General features: G+C 43.2%; 1 protein-coding gene across 2 annotated transcripts in view; it reads right to left on the bottom strand.

Annotated features, from left to right (window-relative positions):
• The window catches only part of ipo11 (importin 11), a 70,363-nt gene that overhangs the window by 41,150 nt on the left and 6,038 nt on the right, over window positions 1–23,175 (bottom strand). For both annotated transcript variants that reach the window (XM_062516514.1, XM_062516513.1), the window contains exons 6-12: window positions 15,470–15,602; window positions 13,533–13,591; window positions 10,759–10,807; window positions 5,298–5,368; window positions 4,393–4,585; window positions 3,831–3,983; window positions 844–887 (exon numbers count right to left, since the gene is read on the bottom strand). In XM_062516514.1, coding sequence (XP_062372498.1) covers window positions 844–887; window positions 3,831–3,983; window positions 4,393–4,585; window positions 5,298–5,368; window positions 10,759–10,807; window positions 13,533–13,591; window positions 15,470–15,602 — 702 coding nt within the window. The remainder of the gene's footprint in view (window positions 1–843; window positions 888–3,830; window positions 3,984–4,392; window positions 4,586–5,297; window positions 5,369–10,758; window positions 10,808–13,532; window positions 13,592–15,469; window positions 15,603–23,175) is intronic.

Below are 23,175 nucleotides of genomic sequence, written 5' to 3'. Positions count from 1 at the left end.
GATGTCAGAATTATGACTCTATTTTGAACATCATATGTGGTCCCTCCCCATTCAACAGTATTCTATGCTTGGTGCTGTAAGCTGTAAGATAACTTTAAGAGAAGTTAAAGTGAGTCGAGTGCATTCTGAAGTGTGTGCATTAAAGTGAGTGCATTCTGAAGCTGTGGCTTTATCCTTCACGCTTCAATGCGCCTTTCATGTGTAGAGACTATGTTTGTTTTAGTAGCTTCATTTCCATATCCAAATAAATTGTGTTTGTCGATTAAGTCTCAGGTTGACGTGCGCACGATTAAATTTTTTCTGAATATTCTTGTACACTGCATTCTCTGTGGTCAAACTCCCTTGACAATGTGCAAATGTACACTATTCAAATGTTATGCCACTGATAAAATATATGAGAGAATACACATTCGACCTGATTAAGATGAATACTTATGCACACAGCTCATGCAGCACAAAAGACAGAAATGTATGCACGAACATGTTCTTACACAATGTATGCAGTAAAGCCAACCACTTCCGTGGTCAAGCCAGCATATATGACCTAACTGGTACCTCAAATCTATTAACTTGCCCTATAAGGTGCCCTATACAGCTAACTGTGTTTATAAGAGGGACATGTTTGTTCTGCACAAATGATATGTATGTATGCTGTGCGTGTATGTGAAAAGCTTCATTAAGTGTAATTTGCGCTTCTGCACAACAACCTCTCCAACATAAAACAGAGAAAAAAGTTGAATCCTAATGAATCCCCCTAGTTTTCACTATGAATGAATTGTCCAAGCTCTTGGTATACATTATGATAATACTATACACTGGGTATCGTGATTTGACAGGACTCACCCGTAAACTGTACTTCCAGGAGTCCCCTCCTGTTTCTTCCACAGCTAAGAGAGTTAACAGAGAGAGGGAAAAAAGATATATTAATTTGCCCGAATGAACAGACACTTTTACGTATTCAACACAAAAATTCACAGTGTTAAACATTAACAGAACACAAACAAAACACAATTTTTTTAACTTGCTTACACCTTTTCTACACAGTCCATCATTTTGCGATGGGGAAAAACTCACATACAAGGATACAAGGGAAGCTGCTAAAAAATAGACACTTTTTGTCTGGCGCCATCTGCATTAGAGCCATGGATGCAATTAACAGAGTGGGTGCTAATGAGACGATTTCTCTGCCATGGAACATCTTTATGTGCAATCATCGTCTCCCCTCGGTCTGGGATGAACAATAACTCTACGCCGCGATGCCGCATCACGCTGTTTTTAATCATTTAATTAGGCTGATGGCAGGGGACAGAGGGATACCAAAACAGACAGACAGACAAGACAGACAGACAGACAGACCTCCCACCACCACCCCAATCTCGCTCTCTCCCTCTCTTAATGACGTGGGCTGGCTGTTGCTAGACATTCCTGCCGAGAAAATTCATCAGGAATGCAGCTTTCAGTGCGAAGCCATTTTGAATATTTTTCAGAGAGAAACCATTTTTGCATATTATTATATGCTATTGTGGGCATCAGCATTGTCAGCATTATGGCCTGTAATTTGACATTTCCATGGGGGAGGGGTGGTGGTGGTGGCGTTTAGGGGAATAGCACAATACCAAAAACAAGCAGTGTGGGCAACATTCCCTTTTGATGCCAGAAGCACTGCATTTTTTCAAAGGCCATTCCATAGAGAGCGATGGCAGAGTGAGAGATGAGATATTTGAAGGCACTTCTTCACAGTCGGCCATTGTTTTTTCAAATGCTCCGTACTTATAATGACTACTCACACTTGGTCATTGCAGATGTCGCCCCTGTTAAGAACAGCGCAACAATGTGACATGGATTGCTCCTAATTAGAGAAACCTTCTAGAAAGGCTTCGGTTAGTGCTACAGTGCTGTCAAGTGGATGGCGCCCTTCACATACCCTCCCCCCCCCACCCCTCCCCAAACACTCTGCCAGAGTCGGCTCCACCAGCCCGGAGAACACTGCCAACTCTGAGGGGACAATCCCATTTCCCCCCCCTGCCAAGTAATCACTACAAAAGACCAAACAAACAGGGCAAACATACTTCTCCTGAAGAGAACGAGACAAAAACGCCACGCGGCCCTGCCAAGACTTCCTCGGCTCCGGCCGGGGGGAGTGTGGACAGCGAGATTAAAGGTGAGGGCTGGCTTCTGGTTGTCTGATAGATAACAAGCGTCTAGTGTGGTGGCAGCGTCTGACCCGAGGGTTATTTGCTGCGGGCTTGTCCACATGGCAACCGTTTTATGGACTGGTGATAAGTGTTTGTTTACTTCATGGTAACCACGGGGCTGCCAGGGAGCGTGCCAGTGCCCTCTCTCTCCGCTCAGGATTAACCAGAGAGCAGTTATTTACGGGGCACTCGTACACATCTGTGTATTGGCACCTAGTTTATTGCTTACAGGGATGTGAACACCAGTCAGGGCAGCAGTGATGTGCATGACTAAATCAACACTTGGCGTAGTGATTATTTTGGATGAGTTACTACTTCTTAGCAATTAATCAGCTAACAGTCTTCAAACAGCTCAGAATATTCCCATATTCGAAAATATTCATATTTTCAAGTTTGAACTACACATCAAAAAAAAAAAAAATCATTCTTTTTTTTACAGCATTTGAGTACAAAGCAAAGGTTTTCGCTTCGCCTTTTGTTACAGCACTCAAACTTTAACTGCGCTTAGTAATGGCTTTGAAAAGCGTTCCCAATCCAATGTCCCTCAGACGCCACGTAGTCAAGGCCCAAAACCCAAGTGATTCATTTCCCTGGCAGTGTGGGCGTTCTTTTCAATCTTTAAGAATCAATCTGACATTGACATGAATACGGTTTACCGTTCCGTATTAGCCAATAGCATGGGGAGGCGTGAACTAATGGAACAGGTACATACCTCAACACTGATTAATTCAGTGTTTGCCTTGCGGTTCAGTGCCAGTCTGACATTTTTCTGATCTATAAGTCACAACCACAGTGCAATTCATTGTGTTCAGCCAGAACACAAACTGCAGCTGAAGCAAACTGATTTGAATACATCCAAGCACATCAAGCCCGCTGAAAGCGCACTTCTCCCAGACAGCTGTGCAGTGTCAACCGAGGAAAGGAGCAGTCTGTGCGAAGAGTGAGGGGTGAGGGGTGTGCTGGTTGGTTGGTGGCTGTTTTGGAAGTCGTTCCCCTTTTGAAGCATCACCGAGTGTTCTCATCCGAACAAGAACAAAACTGTTCGCCTCTACAAGTTCAGGGACGACAGTATGAAAGGGACACCGCTCTCCCCTTTTTTCGGGTTTGTTGATATATTTCATCTGCAGATCTCTGCAAGTAAAACTTTTCTGCTACTGAAAGTTTACAGCTGAGCAATAATACTAAAAAAAAGTGTGCAAGGGTGAAAGAGTGTGCTTATTTTTTTCCTCACACTGAGAATTGAAACGAATAACAGCTTATCAAAAGCTTTTTCCTACTTCTATTTTCTATGTACTGCTTTGTGGAAGATGGCAAGTAAAACACACACCCCATAATTCACCACTAACAAAACCCATGGGGGGGAAAAAAGCATGATCCTTTCAGATCATATCCACATTTCTGGTGCAAACAGACACCAAACATCCCACTAGACAAACACCATTGCAAACATCAACGCTTGTTGGCTCAGTATCATCTCTGCTGCATGACTCAATTCAAAGGCAGCACAAATGTGACAGATGCCATGCCATCTTTAAAAAATACAGGTTTGTCTGTATTTTCGCTCAAAGCTCACTCTCCCATATGCACGAGAGCTGTGTTTTACAAGTCTGTGTGCGTTTTCCGTGCCATACGCACCGAAGCTCTCGGGGTCTTCCTCCCACATGGCCAGCTCCTCCTCGGTGAGCAGGAAGTAGTGGGACACCAGCCGTCTGCCGATCTCCGTCAGCGTGGGGTGTGTGAAGAAGGCCGTCTTGATCTTGTGCGCCTCCAGGCTCTCGGGTTTGCTGTCTGTGGACAGAGTCCAAAGCATTTAGCATAAACTCACGTGGAAGGCTATTTTGTGCGTATGTACGGAAATGCACACACGAGGTTAGGAAACACTTATTGCAATGGTTGTCAACATCATGTTTTCTCTCTTAGAGTTGAGGCTGATACAGCCAAGATATTGAAGTAGTAATCCTACAGGACAGCAATAGGAAATTGAGAGTGATTTTAATCGACCAATAAGTATCAACACATACAACTCAAATATTCTTATGGAATCAAACCCATGACATTAGGACAGATCACATTTGAAGTGTAAACAATTGAAATTGAAGAAATGTTAAAGTATTCTGCACGAAGCAACATTATGGTGAGGAAAAAAAAATCCAAGTAAGAAACAAACATCAACAAAAAAAACACTGTTACCACTAACCTTCAATGTTTTTGTTTGGTTTGTAGGCATCGTTCTTGACGATCAGTTTGATGAGGTTCATGCACTGGACGATGAAGCGTTCGAACACCACGCCCTCGCCCATCTCCGTGAAGACGTAGCTGACGGCGAACTCCAGTGACCGCTGGATCAGCGGGATGAACGGGTACGGGTGGGCCTCCAGGAAGTCCAAGAGCTACATCGCAAAATAAACAATCACTTCAGTTTTGCGTCTAGAAATACACACTGTACATTAGTTAAAAGGTATAAGATAGCCTGTTCTTCGGTATTGACAAACAAAAATGAGACACTTTTCACGCTCATCGCTGCAGAGCTAACAAGAGTTTAGCAAGCAAACAGGAAAGGCCATGTCTAAGGACTCAATTCACATACATCCATGCATGACTTCCTAGTTCGTCAACACTAATAAGAGCTGTAAATTGTGCACCCCTCGTGGCCAGGAAACCCACTGCGAGCCTGACCACTCCAGAGTCCAGAATAGTGTCCAACCAGCTGTAAAGAATGACTCAGGCACAGGCTGGATTTCCTGCGGTGGTAGGATGAATAATTATGCGAAATTGCTCAGCTAATGAGGGGATGTGTATAATAGGAGAGGAGGATTGGAGTTAAGCCACTTTTATTCCTCCGAAAACTCACTCACATTTCCAGCCAATGACCACTGGCAGTTTTAAACCGACCCAACTGCTGCTGCAGACAAGGTTAACACGCTAATGTGATGCCTGCAATCTCGGCTGACAACGAGGACCCACTCATTAAAAATAATGAATAGAAACAGGAAATTGATCAATTAAATATCTCCACATTTGTAGACCCTCGTTTGAATAGTTCAAAGTTCATTTTTGAATACGTGTTCATCAATGGCTGTTTGTGGTGTCAGTTTGACTTACTACTTTGGTGAACAAAATGATGGTCTTCTCTAGTTTTTCTCTGCAGACATTGCCCGGCTGAACTGGCCGACCTGTAAAGATCAATCACAGAGAAGTCGATATATATATACACACACAGGCAGAGCAATGACTGACATACAGGGTACGGAACAGACTCGTTATGTGGACTGTTCACTGCCTTTGAATGGAGTTGAGCTCAGGGCCAGGGTTCCGTAAAGTGCCCCGAGCCAAAATTGACTGCTGGCGGTCTCTATAAAAACAAGATTGGAATTTGACTGAATAATATTCTACCCATTCAACCAAGGCCCAAAATATTTTGCCTCTGCATTGCGTATGGCTTACACCATTTCCTATAACAGTTTTCCCCCAAACTAATCTCAAGAGAAGCACCAGATTCGCAAAAAATTCTTTACATGCATGATGATTACACGCATGAGAGACTGAAAAAGCCTGCATGTCTGTGCAACCGACATGTGGGATTATTTGGATCGAAGAAAGTGGTGGGAAAATGGTCAAAAAAAGAGTCGTGTAATCAGTGGCACAGGAATAGAATTATTACAAGGTCAGTCCGGATGAGTGGTTCACGTCAGTGAGTGAGTTTATTCACACCTGCCGGCAGCTGATAATGGCTGGTGCTCGAGTTAATATCCGCAGCCAGATGGTGGGGCAGGGAAGCAATCACGGGCAGCCTAGAGTGGCACAGTCTGCTCCCTGTGCCCTACATGACAGAGGTGGCAAACGCCTCCGTGGAGCTATGTCACGTCCATCTTTTTTTCTTTTTTTTTTTATGAAGCAAGAACCAAAAAAAAAAAACACATTCTCATTCCTTACATGTGTGTGGTGTTCACTGCAGCCCAATGTGATGCTAAATATTTGAAGACGTACTGTGAGGCATGCTGAACACAACTGAAACCCACTGCGAGAAACCCACTGCGAGACTGCAGAGCCGGCAGATGCATCGGAGAGCCAGGGGGATTTCTCCATTGGAAATATTTCAGTTGACCTCTCTGTTGGAAATCGTTTTCTTGGAAGCACGTATAGATGGCAAGCGTATTGAGCCGGCGCTGTAGTGTTCTGATAAATACAAATAATGAACACGACACTGAGGCCATGCAGAGACGTCACCGCAGTCGTAGGTGGCAATACCCATGTCGTAACTGGGAGACGATTCAGACCATTTGCGATTTCTTCCCAGAAAGGACGATTCAGCTCAGATTCAGTTCATTGATGTTCAGATTCAGATTAATTTATTCGTGTTAGACACAGCAGGGTATGACCCCATAAACACATAGCTTTTTATAACAGTGCAGCCTCTATTGCTTCAAACAAGGGGGAGGGGCATGACATTCAAAGGAAAGAAATACTATAATAATTAAGCTAATTTACAAAACTGCTTAAAAAGCTGTAGGAATGAAAGAGAATGTATGCATTAAATTCTGGTAATTGGCACTACACTATGCTGATGTATACTGGGGCGTGGGGTGTAGGGTCTGCAGGCAAGAGATCATGGAGAGAGGAAGAACAGCCCTTTAGGCGGTGAGGGTGCATGAGGCGGCTTCATCACGTCTTTCACTTTAAGTGTGGGAAAAGAGGAAGATGAGATTCCAATCGTCCTGCAGCCAACGTGTTTGCATTCTCTCCTGCGCCGCAGACCGACCCTTTGTCTTCCTCCTCACACTGGGTCGGCATACTCAAGAATCGGGCGAACAAAGCTTAATGTATATTTTCTTTCGAACAGCGCATGGGAGACCAGCTCTTTTGGCAACACTGAGATAATGGACACTTGGCCTCGACTTGAGAGAACATGTGCTTGATGTGAGCATCCCATGACAGATGAAAGTCAGATGAAATCAAATGAAATCTCCAAGCAGTTCATTGTTCATCAGTTCACTGCTGATGGGTAGTTCAGAAATGGTTGGAGACGGAGGAGAGGTAATGTTGGCCTCGCTCCGACCTCCTGACACTCATTACCATATTCAGGGTTTTAGCTCTACTGTGATTAAACATGTTCAGTGCTTCTCAAATGCGGGAATCTTTGGTGTGAGTTGGGCTTTAGATTTTGTAGATTTTTCTCAAACCTTGTCTACATCAACAGGTCCCAAAACCAAGGCCTGTAAAACATTTCTGGAAATCCTATGTCTTCATATTATCTCCAGCCCTTGAAATAACTTTGGTTTTACAACCTGAAAATCACATTATCTTGGAAGCCATGCTTGGGCATTAACATAGCATGCTTTGTAGGGTGAAAGACAAACATGTTGTCATTATGACTGAACCATTCAAAGTTTGTGCGGCATTTTCATTTATTTTCTACAAGGCTCTAAAAAAAAATTGCAAAGAGTGACATTAAGGGTAGTGCAAACTTGCTTTTGTACATATTTGGTATCAATCATTATTTTTTTTATTTACATACTACATCTTATTAATGTTGTACAAATACATCTCTACATATAATGGTCTTAAAGGATTAAACAAGGGGAGGTTGCGTTTTCGGTCATTTTCATGGGATTAAAATGGTATGTGGGGTAGCTAGCTAGCAGTAGGCACATGAAAATGAATGCGAGAGTAGCTCAGTGTATGGGCATTTGGAGTACAAAGAGCTAATGTTGTATCACAGATAAATAAATAGACTCAAAATCACTGATTTGCCTCAGGGACATGAATGAAAATGCCTTGGTATACAATGTGATCAAGCAAGTGTATTTATGTAAATAATGAAAATGCCACTTAATACACTATGCTTTATACACAACATGACTATGAGCTGAAGCTGAACATTAACAAAAAAATGCAAATACACCTTATTTCATCCTTAATGTCTTCATTTGTTGCAGAGACCTCAAACATTGGGTCAACATAAATTTAAAGTATTGCATTTTCATTTTTGTGGATACAAAAAATTAGTTTACAAGATCCTCAATAGCACCATTTTGCATTTTGTTCCATATCTAGGGTCAAATGGACATGCAGTAAAAACGTTTTATGGTCCATTGGATAGCATGTCCGTCTTCTACCTTACAACGTTTGTAGGAATAATACTTTTCAAGATATTAATGCCCAAATCTCCAAGATAAGGCATTTCTGAGGGTGTAAAAATGGGGGGGGGGGAATCATCTTTACATTGGAATTGAATAAAAAATATTTTACAGGTCTTAGTTTTGGGACCTACATATCAGCCTGAGCAGCCAGGCAAAATCCAAATTCGCCAGAAGTTAAGGCAGGGGTCACCCAGCCTATGAGGAAGGTAAGACTTGATGCAGATGACAAAGAGCAGTGGGGATAATAATATTCACTTTGTGAATACAGTCTGGGGACTCACGATTGGAAACTGTTTCCAACTCTAGCATAGTGATGGGCATAGATAGACATAAAATTACCTTTGAAATCATTGGTCCAGCCTAACCAATCACATTAAAAGGGATTCCTCTACTTCCTCTCTACTTCTCCTAATTGCAATTTATGTTCAGACGGGGTACCAGGGAGTTTTCTACATTTGATTGGGATAGCTCAGCCCTGGTGTTATTCTGGCAACAGCTAGCTAATGACATATCAATCCTGATAGATGCAGATCTTGTTTTAACACCTAGCCTGTTTTTTCTGAACGCCTTTTCAAACATCTCATTGACACTCTTTCAGAGAAACCTGCTTCTGGCTGCCTTTACAGCAGCTAAGAAACTGTTAGTTAGTCGCGGTTCTGTGCCTTTGTATATGATGTAACTGATTTATGCATTATTACAAAATAAAAACAATTGATCACAAAAAAAGGGATTCCTAACGTTCCTTCCTACTTCACCTAAACTTTACAAACTGACAATAAACAGCATCGGCATGCACGAAACAATGTGTGTAGGACTACCTTTGCAGTAAATAAATGTACACATTCTTCCGACTGCAATTTTTGATGTTTGCACTTTGCAGGCATTGCTACTACAGTTTTCCATAGCCACTTTCGATTTTGAAACTATAGTGTCGTCCCTTCTTATCGCTGATTGGCCACCCCTTTTTGGAGTCTGATGGAAATGTTAGTAAATTATGGTGTTCCAGACTATGTCTCCCTTAAAGGAATAGTTCGGAATTTTGGACATAGGACCTTATTTCCAACTTAGTCGGGGTGATATAGGTCAGTGAAGACCATTTTCAGAGAATTTCTGCCCTTCCTTGAGTTGCAGCGTTCATCTCGTACTAACCTAGGTGCCGAGATAACGCAAGTCAACGGTAACATCCAGCCTGCCACTGAAAACACTCCACAGAACACCCGAAACAAATAAATGATAACGTCAACGTCATACTATCAATGCACATGCCTGTGTTGATAGAACAATGTTAGAAATAAAACTAACCTTGCATCGCATTGCAATAGCCTACTTTGTTCCCTGTATGGCAGTGGCGGATTGATATTGAGAAACTAGTCCCTCAAAATGTAATAAATCATTAAGCTGCAAGGTTAGTTTTATTTCTAAAATTATTCTATCAACACGGACACGTATATCGATAGTCTGACGTTTTAATTGACTTGTCTCGGGTGTGCGGTGCAGTGAGTAAGACTGTTGCTGATGTCAGACTGATGTTACCGTAGAAATGCGTTAGCTAAGAACCAGCATTAGCAAAGGGGGACGCTGCAACTGAAGGAAGGGGGTAAACGCGATGAAAACGGTCTCCACCGACCTATATCACCTCGGTAAAGTTGGAAATGAGGTCCTATGTCCAAAATTCCGAACTATTCCTTTAAAGGAGATCTCAAGGAGAGTGGCCAGGCTAGGTTGCCAGTTGTATAGTAGTATCTTGATAAAAAAAAGCAGTGCTTTGACACAAAATCAATAGTGATTAAGGGAATCGGGTTTTGAAGGCTTGTTCTCAGTCAGTTACTGAAGGCCAGTCTACAGATATGGAGACTCAGCCACAGTGAACGGTTTGATCGCCAAAAAAGGAGACATTGACAAGATTTCACAAATTACGATTATGCTGGAAACACAATTTCAAAAAGACAAGGGGATGGCACCAGTTAGACTCTTCCGTGACCATTTAAGCAGAGGCTACTCAGCATGATTGATTTTTCGTGGACCACGGCCAAGTCTAATTATGCCTTGAAAAAGCTGAAGTTAAAGTAAACTTTTTTTCAGTTAATTCCAAAAGCCTTGGCAACACTTCACTGGCTCTCTAACTTTGTGTGGGGGGAAGCAACTGGCATTACTCAGGTCCATCAAAAACAGATAGGCCATTAGAGTAAAGAGTTACACACAACTCCATTAAAAGGGTAAATGAAAGCCAAATAAAAGTCAAACAACATGAATCATGAGCAAATAAAATAAAACACACACAAATGAAAAATAAACTCAACTCGTTTCAGAATAATTCTGAGCCTAATGTGTGCTTTATGTGGCACCTTTAAGCTTAATATAGATCTATACACCCCATCTCCTCACAAAAAAACAAACATAAAACATGGTATATAGATACTTACAGCACTCCAGAAACTGCTTCAGTCTCTCAAACACAGAGTTCAAAAAGCCCTGGAGGGGGGAATTAAGAAAAAAGGAGAACACATCAGTTGCCTCATCGCTCACAAACTTCACAGCAGTAGAAGCTTCTTTCATTGTTATGCCTTTCTCGGGGAAAAAAAATAGACAACACACTCGGGTGCGATAAAGTTAAACAAATGCAAAAACGCCTGTTTAAAGACAAATATCCTCATTAACATCCATCACACGCGTTCACCCACACTTCTGCCGCAAAGCAGAGAGACAAACCACACAAGCATAAACATCGAGCAGGGCGAGGGCTTGGTTAACTATCGATCAAATGGATTAAAATGACTGCCGCGCATTCATGCTAATCACCAGATGTGTCATACGTCAGCAGCCAACTGTGGATGATTTCAATTTGGTTTCTGGGATGTAATGAGGCAAATGAGGATTAAGGTGGTGGGGGGGGGGGGGGGGGTGTACGGGGTGCAGTTGGGTGTTTCAGGGTAGTCTTTAGTCGGTTGAGATTGATGCTACAATTTCTTAATGATGCTAATGATAACTTTCTAGCTCCATTGGTCGAGACGGGGTGGGGGTGGGGGTGGGGGGTATACAGGCATAGAGGCTGCTTTGAATCAATGGCATTAATCAATGTGGTTAGCCTCATAGCCTTACCAAGACAAAACAAAAAAGTGTATCTATTTATTACGCAATATTTCATCCTATTAAGATGACAATACCCAGGACACCAGGGCAACAGAACACAATGACACTTGGTTTGCAGTCTTATAATAGGGCTAATAAGGAATATGTTGTTGAATGTGATGTTGTGAATATGATGTTTTAAAGGCCTCAAACATGTGAGCCTTCTTAGACTTTCTAAGACCCCACAAAAACTCTGCTTGTGCTGAAAAGGTTGAACATTTACGAAATGAAGGATTACACAAGTTGCGGATATATTTCAACTTGTTAATAGTGTATGAAGGCCTGTGCACACTTTGCAATTCTATGAGCTGCTGTCTTCCATGTGCCAACAGCAATCCTTCCACCTGATTGTTTTGATTTATGGGCACAGAGGGAGGGGTGGGTCTGTTATCAATGTGTGTGTGTGTGTGTGTGTGTGTGTGTGTGTGAGAGAGAGAGAGAGAGAGGGGGGGGGAGAGAGCGTGAGAGAGAGGGAGAGAGAGCAGGGAACATTTTTTGTTCATTTCAAAATGTAAAAAACAATGTAAATCAGTCAATGTCGATACAGTATGTGGCGGGCTGCCACAAATACTGTACTGTATGTCAATGTATGGGAAATAGAGGAAATACAACTCTTTTGCAGCTCAAGCACTTCGAGCAGTTCAAACTGTGTACATCATTGTACTGCATTGTTAGATAATCATTACTGTATATAACCAAGGACAGAGGATGTACGACTTGCCATTAGCAAGAAGTAGCAGGAATACAGGAGTAGGTTGAGTGGGAGAACTCGAGAGGCACATTTTCTTTACGCAGCAGGCAGCAACACTATGCAGCAGTTACAGTTCACAGTAGTATACGCAATAAGCAGCATGTCTAGTTGCAACTGTCCTTCACTATCCAACACCACACTAGACTAAAACAAACAATGACAACTGACACTATAAGCTAAATTCAATTAAAATACTGAGAAAAATATTTCTAATTAACATGTTTATGGACAAACAGTAAATCAAAGAGCTTTTATTCTTTCCCATGTTTTATTTGCAAATAGAAGCAAGCCTGGCAACAAATAGGACTGGATTAAGCCCATAGTCATTTTCCAAGCAAGGTCCTCTTGCATTTTCAACCATTTAAGACACCAAGTAAGACAGACACATTTGAACCAATGTAATATGCCGATGAATAATCTTGCATGTACATACATGATAAAACTCCAAATTGAGATGGAATGGTGACGGTCATATAACTTGCTAATTAAATGACTTCAATCACTTGTTACTTCAGTGCTCGCGTGACTCCAAGGAAAATGGAGAAATAACACAGCTGTCAATCAGATGCCAGCTGAAATCTTCAGAGGAAAACCTGTATTGAACAGTCAATGCCCTGGCCATTCAACCTCGCCTGCGTTAAGGCATGTCAGTCATCATTCTCCTTCTAGGGGCCAAGCAACGGGAAAAAAAGAAGAATCAAACCGTTACATTGCTTTGATTTGCGAATTCAAATTTAACTGCCCACTGGTTTGGGATGGAGGCAATTTAAGACGCATTTGGGGAAATTTCCGAAGCAAAACTTCTTGGACCCTGTGACAATACCAAATGATAGATTGTCAGTGCCTGTGCAGCGCTTTCCTCGGAAACTGTCCACTGTCCCAAATTTGGGTCTGCTGCCCATAACAGCTTTTTAAAAGCAATGTCCGTCCACGCCTCTAGACAGAGAGGCACCGGTGTGTGGACGGCGTGAGGAGACTGTCTGTGTGAACTCTACAGATGGTGCGCGGACTGAAGCCTTCATTAATATCTCTTCGCAAGCACCGAGGGCCAATTTGCTTTGCATTTAATCTCATTCCCTTATCCCCTCATTTCTTTATCCTCCGTCCACACACACGCGCTTTATCCGATGACCTTGCGTGGGCAGATGGGCCTATTAGAGCGGCTCGCTAGATTCCACAAAGGCTGATCTTTTTTTCCCCCGTCATCTTACACCTCTAGTTCGGGAGGCTCAGAAATCCTCTCACCTAACGGGAGTCGCAGGAGGCCGGCTTGTCGGGGATGCGTTTGCTCTTAATGACTGTTGTGCTTGCACTTACCATCACCTCCATGTTCTGTTGGGGCTCGATAAATCCATGGACCGTCAGTTTCCTCAGCACTGCAGGGGGGGGGAGGGGAGGAAGAGGAGGGGGAGAAGGAGGGGGGGGGGGGGGGGCACAGGCATCAGTTACAGAGCCCTACTGGTGGTTCCCTCGAGACAAACACACACCGCGCATCATTACGCTGCGAAACACAACGGGAGAAAGGACTGGCGGTATCAATAGTGATTAAGGGAATCGGGTTTTGAAGGCTTGCTCGGAGTCATCAGCCATCAGCCATCAGGATCTGAAACATAATCATGTGCACGGACACAGCCTGCACAGACGAAAAGTGTCCCTTCCTGTCATTCGTGTGGAGATTGACAGGAAATGCAACAGATACTGAATGCTTTTTCCCGTCAAAAGAAACAAGTGGAAAATAATGACCAATGACTCTTTCGTGAATCAGGTCACATGTTTGCACGTGTGTCACTCTGTGTGTGTGTGTGTGTGTGTGTGTGTGTGAAACTGAGGGGATGGAGAAAGCGAAATGTCGGAGGGGGAAAAAAACAGATGGAGAAAAATATTTTTTTTCTTTGTCATATAGGAAAGATGTGTGTGAAAGATGATAACGTCCAAGGACTCATTTATGAGTCAGGTCATGAGTTACTGTGTGTGTGTGTGTGTGTGTGTGTGTGTGTGTGTGTGTGAAATAGAAAGGGGGAAGGAGAAAGTGATACAGAGAGAGACTGACAGAGTGAGAAAGAGACAGAGTAATGAGAATTGTGTAGATTTTTGCACACATCTACAGAGGGAGGAGAGAGAGAGGAGAGAGAATGAGTGCCAGATCAATGTTCATGCGTGTGAGCACGCACACACACACACACACACACACACACACACACACACACACACACACACACACACACACACACACACATATGTGTGTGTGTAGATAACAGTGTTGGGGGGTGGGGGTGAGACAGTGTTGCTACACTGCTTGTTTGTGAACTTTGGTGAGAAACAGGAACAGAGAGAATAATAAGTGAGAGATGCTCCTGCGTCTTTCCTTTACGTGCGTGAGTGCGAGCGTGTGTGTGTGTGCGTTAAATGGGAGTGTATGTGTATAATATTCAAGTACCAAATGTGTGCCTTCAAGCAATGGAGATGTCTTTAAAGTGTGCTAGTTTGCGGTTACAGATGAAGAGTTTGATTCAAAAATGCTAAATATCCATTTTTAAAAACATTAATAACAGTAATTGTGTATCTTAGGTGACATCAATCATTTTACAGTTGCACTGTTTTGATCGAGTAAATCAAATAGCAATAACTCAATTACAGTTCCACTGAAATTACCTGGAAAACAAAAAAACTGAAAATATTATTCATGAAAATGGAGGATATAGCGATTTGGAACAAAGCTCTTCAGAAATATCTCCAGGCACAACCTTCATCACTAGCATTTGACATCAGACAATATCTCCAGCCCTCTATTCTATCAAACCACATCAAAGACCAGTGCTGATTTATGCATATGATACGCCTATCATTTCTTCTGCCCCTTCAAGCCCACCTTCACACATCTACAAACAAGGTTGGGTAGCTAGTTAGTGCACAGGCCTTCAGATTGAGGTGCTGGCAATGCAATTCAGCTGTGATTCGCTGACGCTTTTTTTACCACTTGGTACACTCCCAGGGAGCCTGCATACAGATGTAAATGTCTATATGTGCTGTAATACATTCAAGTGTATACATCATATATCACGCTATCACTTGATGGAGCCATACAAACCATTTTTTGTGGTACATGCACAAATTCTGTGGACAGAATAGCGTACACAAGTGTACATTGCCGTTAAAGTGTGTGTGTGTGTGTGTGTGTGTGTGCGTGTGTGTGTGTGTGTGTGTGCGTGTGTGTGTGTGTGTGTGTGTGTGTGTGTGTGTGTGTGGACACACACCTTTAAGGGACAGCAGTGTTCGCTCCAGGGAGCTGAGTGCGGACCCCTGGTCCCCGGCGTAGACCTGCTGCAGGAAGGTGTCGGTGTGGTGGTTCCACAGGGAGCGGGCGAAGCTGTAGATGCCAGCAGCCAACTGCAACAGCACAACAAGCCCATAACTCAACCAGCAAAGCTTACACTGAACAATAACAAACATTTACTCTTCTTCAAAAATGCTTTGCTTTTGCAGTCATTTTTCCTATTGAAAATAATTTCCAAAAACACAAAAATATGCTCAAATGCCAGAAAAAGAGGCAACAATAACAACAAAAATATTTGTTGCACATAAATAAAAAAGATGTCTGTTTCATAACAGACAGTGCATGCATTTCAGAGTTGTTGTGATTTTTGTTTATCAATAAAGTCTGAGACACAATAGACTGTACGTCTGCCACCGCGGCCAGTTAATAAATCATTGTTATGAACTGCTCCCAACCAAAATGAAGAGAAAATATAGATCTGACTCAGGCAGGCGTCAGGAGAGATGAGATGGTGGCCCAACAAGCCCCTGCCCCCCTCCTGCTGAAATTATACCGCCTGATGAAGCCTCTCAATGCCTGAAACAAGAGTGACAGTCTAAATTGACCAAATTCCTCTTCACTGCCTCTGGCAGGAAGTAAAAAACGAGCCCCATTTGTATGCGGTCTGCTTTTACTTCAGTGTTTCAAAAAGTTGTTTTTTTTCTATAGCATCAAATGAAGTGTCTGAATTTCATTTTAGGAAATGAGCGATAACAGCCCAATCTCGATAGCTGTCACCACTGTCAAATGTGCAAATCAGCCCGATAACATTCCCAAGTTTCCACGGCAAATGGCACTAAATTGTTTTTGATCACACATTCTAGCTTCTGACATCAAACCATCTCGAGTGTGATGTGCAAAGTGGCAGTTTGAACTGTCAAGTGTTTGCAGATGAATGACGGCACAGAGAGAGTGAAGGTTTCTTCACCTTCCCCACCGCCTACAACACTACCTGGATGGGGAGAGCAACCGGTTTCAATTTGATTAATTCAACCTGCCACAGTTGATTTTCACATCAAGCAGCATTTCTAAAACCAAAAACAAGAAACACACAACATGCATGCACTCACACACACACACACACACACACACACACACACACACACACACACACACACACACACACACACACACACACACACACACACACACACACACACACACACACACACACACACACACACACACACACACACACACACACACACACACACACCACACACACACAAGGGATGGAAATTAGCCACCCGCCAAATGCGGGTAGTTTTGCGCGCTGGCGGGTGAAATATGTCAGATTCAGATTCAGATTCAGATTTTATTTGTCACATACATAAAATGCAGTGAAATGTTACAGTCGGCTCCATGCTAGGAAAAAAAGAGGCATACAAACTAACATAGAACAGAAACAGTAACAACAACAACAAAAACAACAAAACAACAATACATTCAAGATGTCGGGGGGGGGGGGGGGGGGGCTATTGCAGGTAGAGTAGAAAGTGCTATGTGCAGTCAGTTCCATTTAAGTGCCGGACGGCTTGGGGGAAGAAACTCTTCCTGAGTCTCTCAGTCCTTGCCGCCAGTGTGCAGTATCGTCTTCCTGAGGGAAGCAGAGAGAACAGACCATAGTCTGGGTGGCTGGGGTCTCTGAGTATCTTGGTGGTCTTGTCCTTGCACCGCTTGGTATAGATGTCCTTTAGGTTAGGGAGTTTCCCCCCTATGGTGCGTTCAGCTGAACGCACCACTCTCTGCAGGGCCTTTTGGTCTTGGATGGTGGTGTTACCATACCAAGCGGTGATGCACCCAGTCAGGATGCTCTCTATGGTGCTGGAGTAGAAGCTCTGCAGGACTGTTTTGGATGCTCTGAATTTCTTCAGCCTCCTTAGATGGTACAGTCTCTGCCTAGCTTTCTTTACCACAGTGTCCAGGTGGGTAGACCATGTCAGATCCTCAGTGATCTGGACACCGAGGTACTTGAATGTGTCCACCCTCTCCACAGGGGTCCCACTGATGGATAAGGGTGTGTAGTCCCGCACCTGCTTCCTCCCAAAGTCCACCAGCATCTCTTTGGTTTTGGTGACGTTGAGATGGAGATTGTTTCTCTGACACCACTGGGTCAGGCACCTCACTTCCTCCAGGTAGGCCGCCTCATCGTTGTTGTGGATTAGGCCTACCACTACGGTGTCGTCAGCAAACTTAATGATGGTATTTGAGTCTGTGGTGGCTGTACAGTCGTGCGTATACAGGGAGTACAGCAGGGGGGACAGAACACAGCCCTGGGGGGCCCCTGTGCTGAGGGTGAGGGAGGTTGAGGTGTGCCTGCCCGCTTTCACCACCTGGGGTCTCTCTGTCAGGAAGTTCAGGATCCATGTGCAGAGGGCGTCATTCAGCCCCAGGCTCCTGAGCTTCGAGATGAGGGTGGAGGGAAGAATTGTATTGAAGGCTGAACTATAGTCAACAAATAACAGTCTCGCATAGTTCAACACTTTCCCCTTGCTCTTGTCCAGATGTGATAGGACAGTGTGTAGTATGTGAGCAATGGCATCCCCAGTGGATCTATTGGGCCGGTACGCAAATTGTAGAGGGTCCAGTGTGTTGGGCAGTGAGGAGCAGATGTGGGCCTTGACCAGCTTCTCAAAACATTTCATCACCACAGAGGTGAGTGCAACTGGGCGATAGTCGTTATGACACACACACACACACACACAAGGGATGGAAATTAGCCACCCGCCAAATGCGGGTAGTTTTGCGCGCTGGCGGGTGAAATATGTCCACACACCCGCCACTGTGGCGGGTAAGCAACTACTTCTACTACAAGTTGTTTATTTCATCAGAATATTAGCAGTCGCCGCAGAGATAAGAACACACGCCTTGTATCAATTATCCTCAACATCGATGGACATGACGATCACTACAAACATTCTGGAACGGAGCGCTTTTAGAATGAACACGAAACCCGCCACAACTGCCCCGACATTATGCCTTGCATCACCCGCTAATGTAATAAAGCCATATTTAGCGCACGGCCTACTCAATATTCCTTCGCGTCCTACCAAGACTCCATACATGGTTATTCCTTACTTTTCTACATATGCATTCCAACATTTCATTTCATTTTATCTCCTGTATGCGTGTAGGCCTACTGTGTAATGTCTGTGTTCAAGCGCAAACTCTGTTCTCATTGTTCTTACTGGCGGGAATGCGCCCGCTTGCGTGACAGGCGACAAAGTGCGTCTTTGATAATTAATGTTGTCTCTCATCATTGCGTCAACCTAGCCTACTCTTCCAGTTAACGTGGCAGCTAGATAGCCTACAACCATTGACTGTATACATTTACAACGAGGCTACCGGTTAATACGTTTAGGTAGGAAATACATTGGTATATATAACAGATACCAAACTCCGAGTCATGGTAGTAAGTTAAGCACCCAGCCAATTAAACATGACCAAGGAAAGGGACAACTCACAATGCCATAGGCTACAATGGTAACCTACCTAAATCATAGAAGTTAACATTGCAAGACACTTATCTTTTCTATGACGCCAGAAATATTTTCCTTACCTTCTTAGTTTTTTTTAACATTCACGTTATTTAATGAAAACATGTATCCTTGAACTATGCTGATTTTCCTAAAAACCGAATTAAACCTAATTCACGTACTTCTTAAAGTGACACTCAATTAGACCTACACACCACCCCTGTAATATCATTAAAGACAAGTGTAATCAATATGAAGTATTCAAATTACTGAATATTTTGAGTAATTATGCATATGCTATGAATTGATAACAACACATATAAAGTCTATTAATTCAAATATGAAATAGAAACAAGACAAGCCACTGCTCTGAATGATCTGTATCCAGGCAATAAGGTTTTGCCTTTATTTTTGTAATGTAATAGACATAGTCACACTTTTCAAAAACTATTTCAGCTTGTGTAGGCCTATCAGTGCTTTCTTATTGAACACAATACCGCGATAATACCGAAAACCATGATAATTTTGGTCACTATAACCGTGAGGTTAAATTTTCATACCGTTACATCCCTACTTGGCAGTATAATGTATGGAACGGTTGAATATATATTGGCTGGTAAAAATGATGAGTGGCTGGTAGATTTTAAAATCTACCTGCCACAGTGGCAGGTGGACAAAAAAGTTCATTTCCATCCCTGACACACACACACACACACACACACACACACACACACACACACACACACACACACACACACACACACACACACACACACACACACACACACACACACACACACACACACACACACACACACACACACACACACACACACACACACACACACACACACACACACACACACACACACACACACACCCCAAGTGTTGCTGTTGTCCTTGGACTGGGAATAAATAAACCATTAAGCCTCCTACAGCAACGTAGCTGACGCACATTCTGCTCAGCCATTACGGGTGATGCTGTTGGCTTGGCTGTTTCTCAAGGTAGGCTAAATCCCATGCATTCATGCTTAGTGCAGAGATGGGCAGTTCTACATAAAGTGCTTAGTCCTATTAGCACACCTCTGCGCCCGCAGGGGGGGGCCCAAAAAAAAACATTTAGCTGAGGCTGAAGGTTCAGAGAACATTAATTAAGGGGGGATGGATCATCATCAGTCATATCAGCGACACTTGGAAGTCTCCGCTGGGCTAGCTAATCGTCCCTAATGACGGGGGAAGCGTCTTCCGCCGATTTAGGCTCTGTGGGATTCCAGCGAGAGTAAACATGCAAGTGCAGGGTGACAAATGTCAAGCGGTGAGCGTAAGTAAGCCCAATACTAAACATTATGCACTAAGGATGCAAACATCACGCCATGTAAAGGTCACGATTTGGAGGCGGCGATTCAACCTCAGAAGGTTCCTATTCCATACTAATTGAAAGATTCAATGAAGTAAGCATGCCAGGTAAACTTTGATGTACACAAATCCGCAATAGTCTTGCAATGTCTGCTGAGGTGACAACAGTAGCTTATGTGACAACTAGAGAGGACAACAAGTCACAAGGCCACAACATATGATAATGACTGGAGCCTCCTTAACGTCCTGGGCTGGTAGTGTGAATCCTACTAATGATCGAAGATCAAATGCATGTTATTCCCTCTGAGGGGAACGTCTTAGCGATCAAAGACATAAACAGCCTGAAGCCTTCTGTTTCTTATCAAAAGAACCAAGCATTAAAAGTGTCCCGGCTGACTTGCAGGCAATAAGAGTCAGCTCTGTGAGCACCTGCAAAAAAGCGCCTGCAGACTTAAATCTCTGATACGCCACAGACCCACATAGAGAGAGAGAGAGAGAGAGAGAGAGAGAGCGCGAGAGCGGGCGTCTTGAGTTAACATGGACAATGCGGTGAATCTCAAGCAGCTGTAGGCACGGGGACAGCATTTGATACGTCTCGGCACAAATCAACCCGGGACACAAGTGGGATTCAGATCACATGTGTTGCCATGTCAGAGTTCACAGTAGTCTACTTCGTCAAACAGAGTTTTACGTTTTCTGTTTATTCATTTAACTGAAGCGATCATCCAAAACCACTTACAAAATGGACTGATATTCAAGCTACAGTACAAAGAGTGGGGACTTCAGTGTAACAATAAGGTAGTAGAATGAATATAACTCTGTTTACTAGTGTTTCCTGCCTTACTGGACTACTGCAGGAGAGGGCTGAATCTGGTGCAGAGGAAAAGCAGTAACCATAAAAGTGATAATAGTGCTATAAACCTGAGATGATCAGATTTCACAATATCGGTCCCAACATTGTGATTGAAAAAAGTCTGAGATGTCACAATGCGTTGAATTGTGATGATGTGCTGAATAGTAGAATCAAAGTGCCCCAAAAAATCAAACCTCCTTACAAATACAAAACATATCCATAACTACACCAGATTAAAACAATCCAAAACTGATAGAAAACGGATTACCAGGGCAACCTGCAAAATTCAGTAAGAGCACCGTCAACCATGTTAGACCCTCCGTCTACCTATTGCAGATTCTAAGCAGACTTCTCCTTCCACCACCATCTCCTTCAACTACACTCTGATTAGTACTTGAACTTTTGCACCGTCATCCTCTGGTACTGGTAGTACCATTCATTATTCTGATGTTAACTGTCACCTAAAGTCTCCTCTGCAGTGAAGCTTGAATGTTACTCCACAGTGCTGTTAGTCACTTTGCATAAAAGGGTGTGCAAAATGAATAAATGTAAAACGTACACGTAAGTGACTGTGTGAGTGACGGATACGGACCCGATAGCATCACAACACATAGCTCTGGTTTCATCATGAAAGAAATCTAAAGGCGTGTATTGGGTCTGCACACGTACTGTAATCCAACCATACAAGCTCCCCAGTGGGTTTCACTCAGCTCCCAACTCTGTAGGTAACTGTCTCCTTGGTGATTCTGCTGCCTATCTGACATCACAGCTATTGACAGCTAAACAGCGACACCTACAGGCTGACTCTGGTACCTGCATGGGGGGATGCATGGATGCTCTATGTTCAAGGAATGTTGCACTCGCATGCAACTAACAGCCAACTCTTCAAACATGGCATAGCAACATAACTTAATGAACGGAGGTTTTTCGCTACATCATGTTGTATAAATACTTTAAAGGGATGCCTGATTATGAACCTGACCCACCACCTTTTGTCATGCTTGATAGAAAAAAAGAAAGTTAAAGTGGGGCAGTCGACACACATTAGGCTACAATAACAGTTGAGCAATGGGTTCACGCATATCTTCCTGACGTGTCAAAACAAATCTTGGAAACACTGCTCTAGGGGGCTGTGGAGATGAACAATGAGTCACCATCACCGCACAACTTCACGTCTTGCCACGAGCCAAGTCTGGCTGGATCTCTGTGTAAACTCAGCTTGGCCAAAGCACGGGGAACGGTACAAAAAGTGCAAAGTTCTTAAAAACACAATACTGTTTTCAGCCCACAGGTCTGGTTCAACACACACACACACACTTATTCAACTACATTTTGGCCATTTTTCAAATGTTCTTATCACATTCTGCTGTACCCAAGATTGCAAAAGTCCTCAACAAAGTTAGACTACTTCCTGTTTCCAGGGGCCAAGTGACTACAGCAATCCTCCTCATATTAGATGATCTTGGCATCCTTTCTACAAAACATTCATCATGAGGATGATGGTAATAATTCTATTTCAAAAGTTTTGCTACAAATGGATTCACTAATGTTCACTAATCTAACAAACAATCTTGCTGTCTGATTTGCATCCGTTGTCTGAAAGCGACTCTGAACGAACTCATTCGTATCTTGCAATTTGTCACTGTGCTGCCTGACTACAATAGTAGGAGCAGAAGTCCAACACAGCACAGTTCACCGCCTCAATCATCACCACTCCGGACCACATCACTCGACAATAACACACACATAAGAATGCTTTCCATTTGACTTTGGCCACTTGGACTTCACTAATAATCTCCACCCTTCAGAAGAACTCATTTGCACGGTTGCATTTATGCATTAGCACTTTATTTTCTAAAAGTCATCCGCTTTCTAGAATAGCTCGCTAACCAACACATAAAGGAAGTAGTAACCACTGAACAGATTCAGAAACCACAAAAGCCACCCAAGAATAATCAGTGA

The sequence above is a fragment of the Sardina pilchardus genome, chromosome 16, assembly GCF_963854185.1.
Source record: "Sardina pilchardus chromosome 16, fSarPil1.1, whole genome shotgun sequence".
Lineage (NCBI taxonomy): Eukaryota > Metazoa > Chordata > Actinopteri > Clupeiformes > Clupeidae > Sardina > Sardina pilchardus.
The sequence above is the reverse complement of the archived record's forward strand: the minus strand, read 5'-3'. Positions and strand labels throughout refer to the sequence as shown.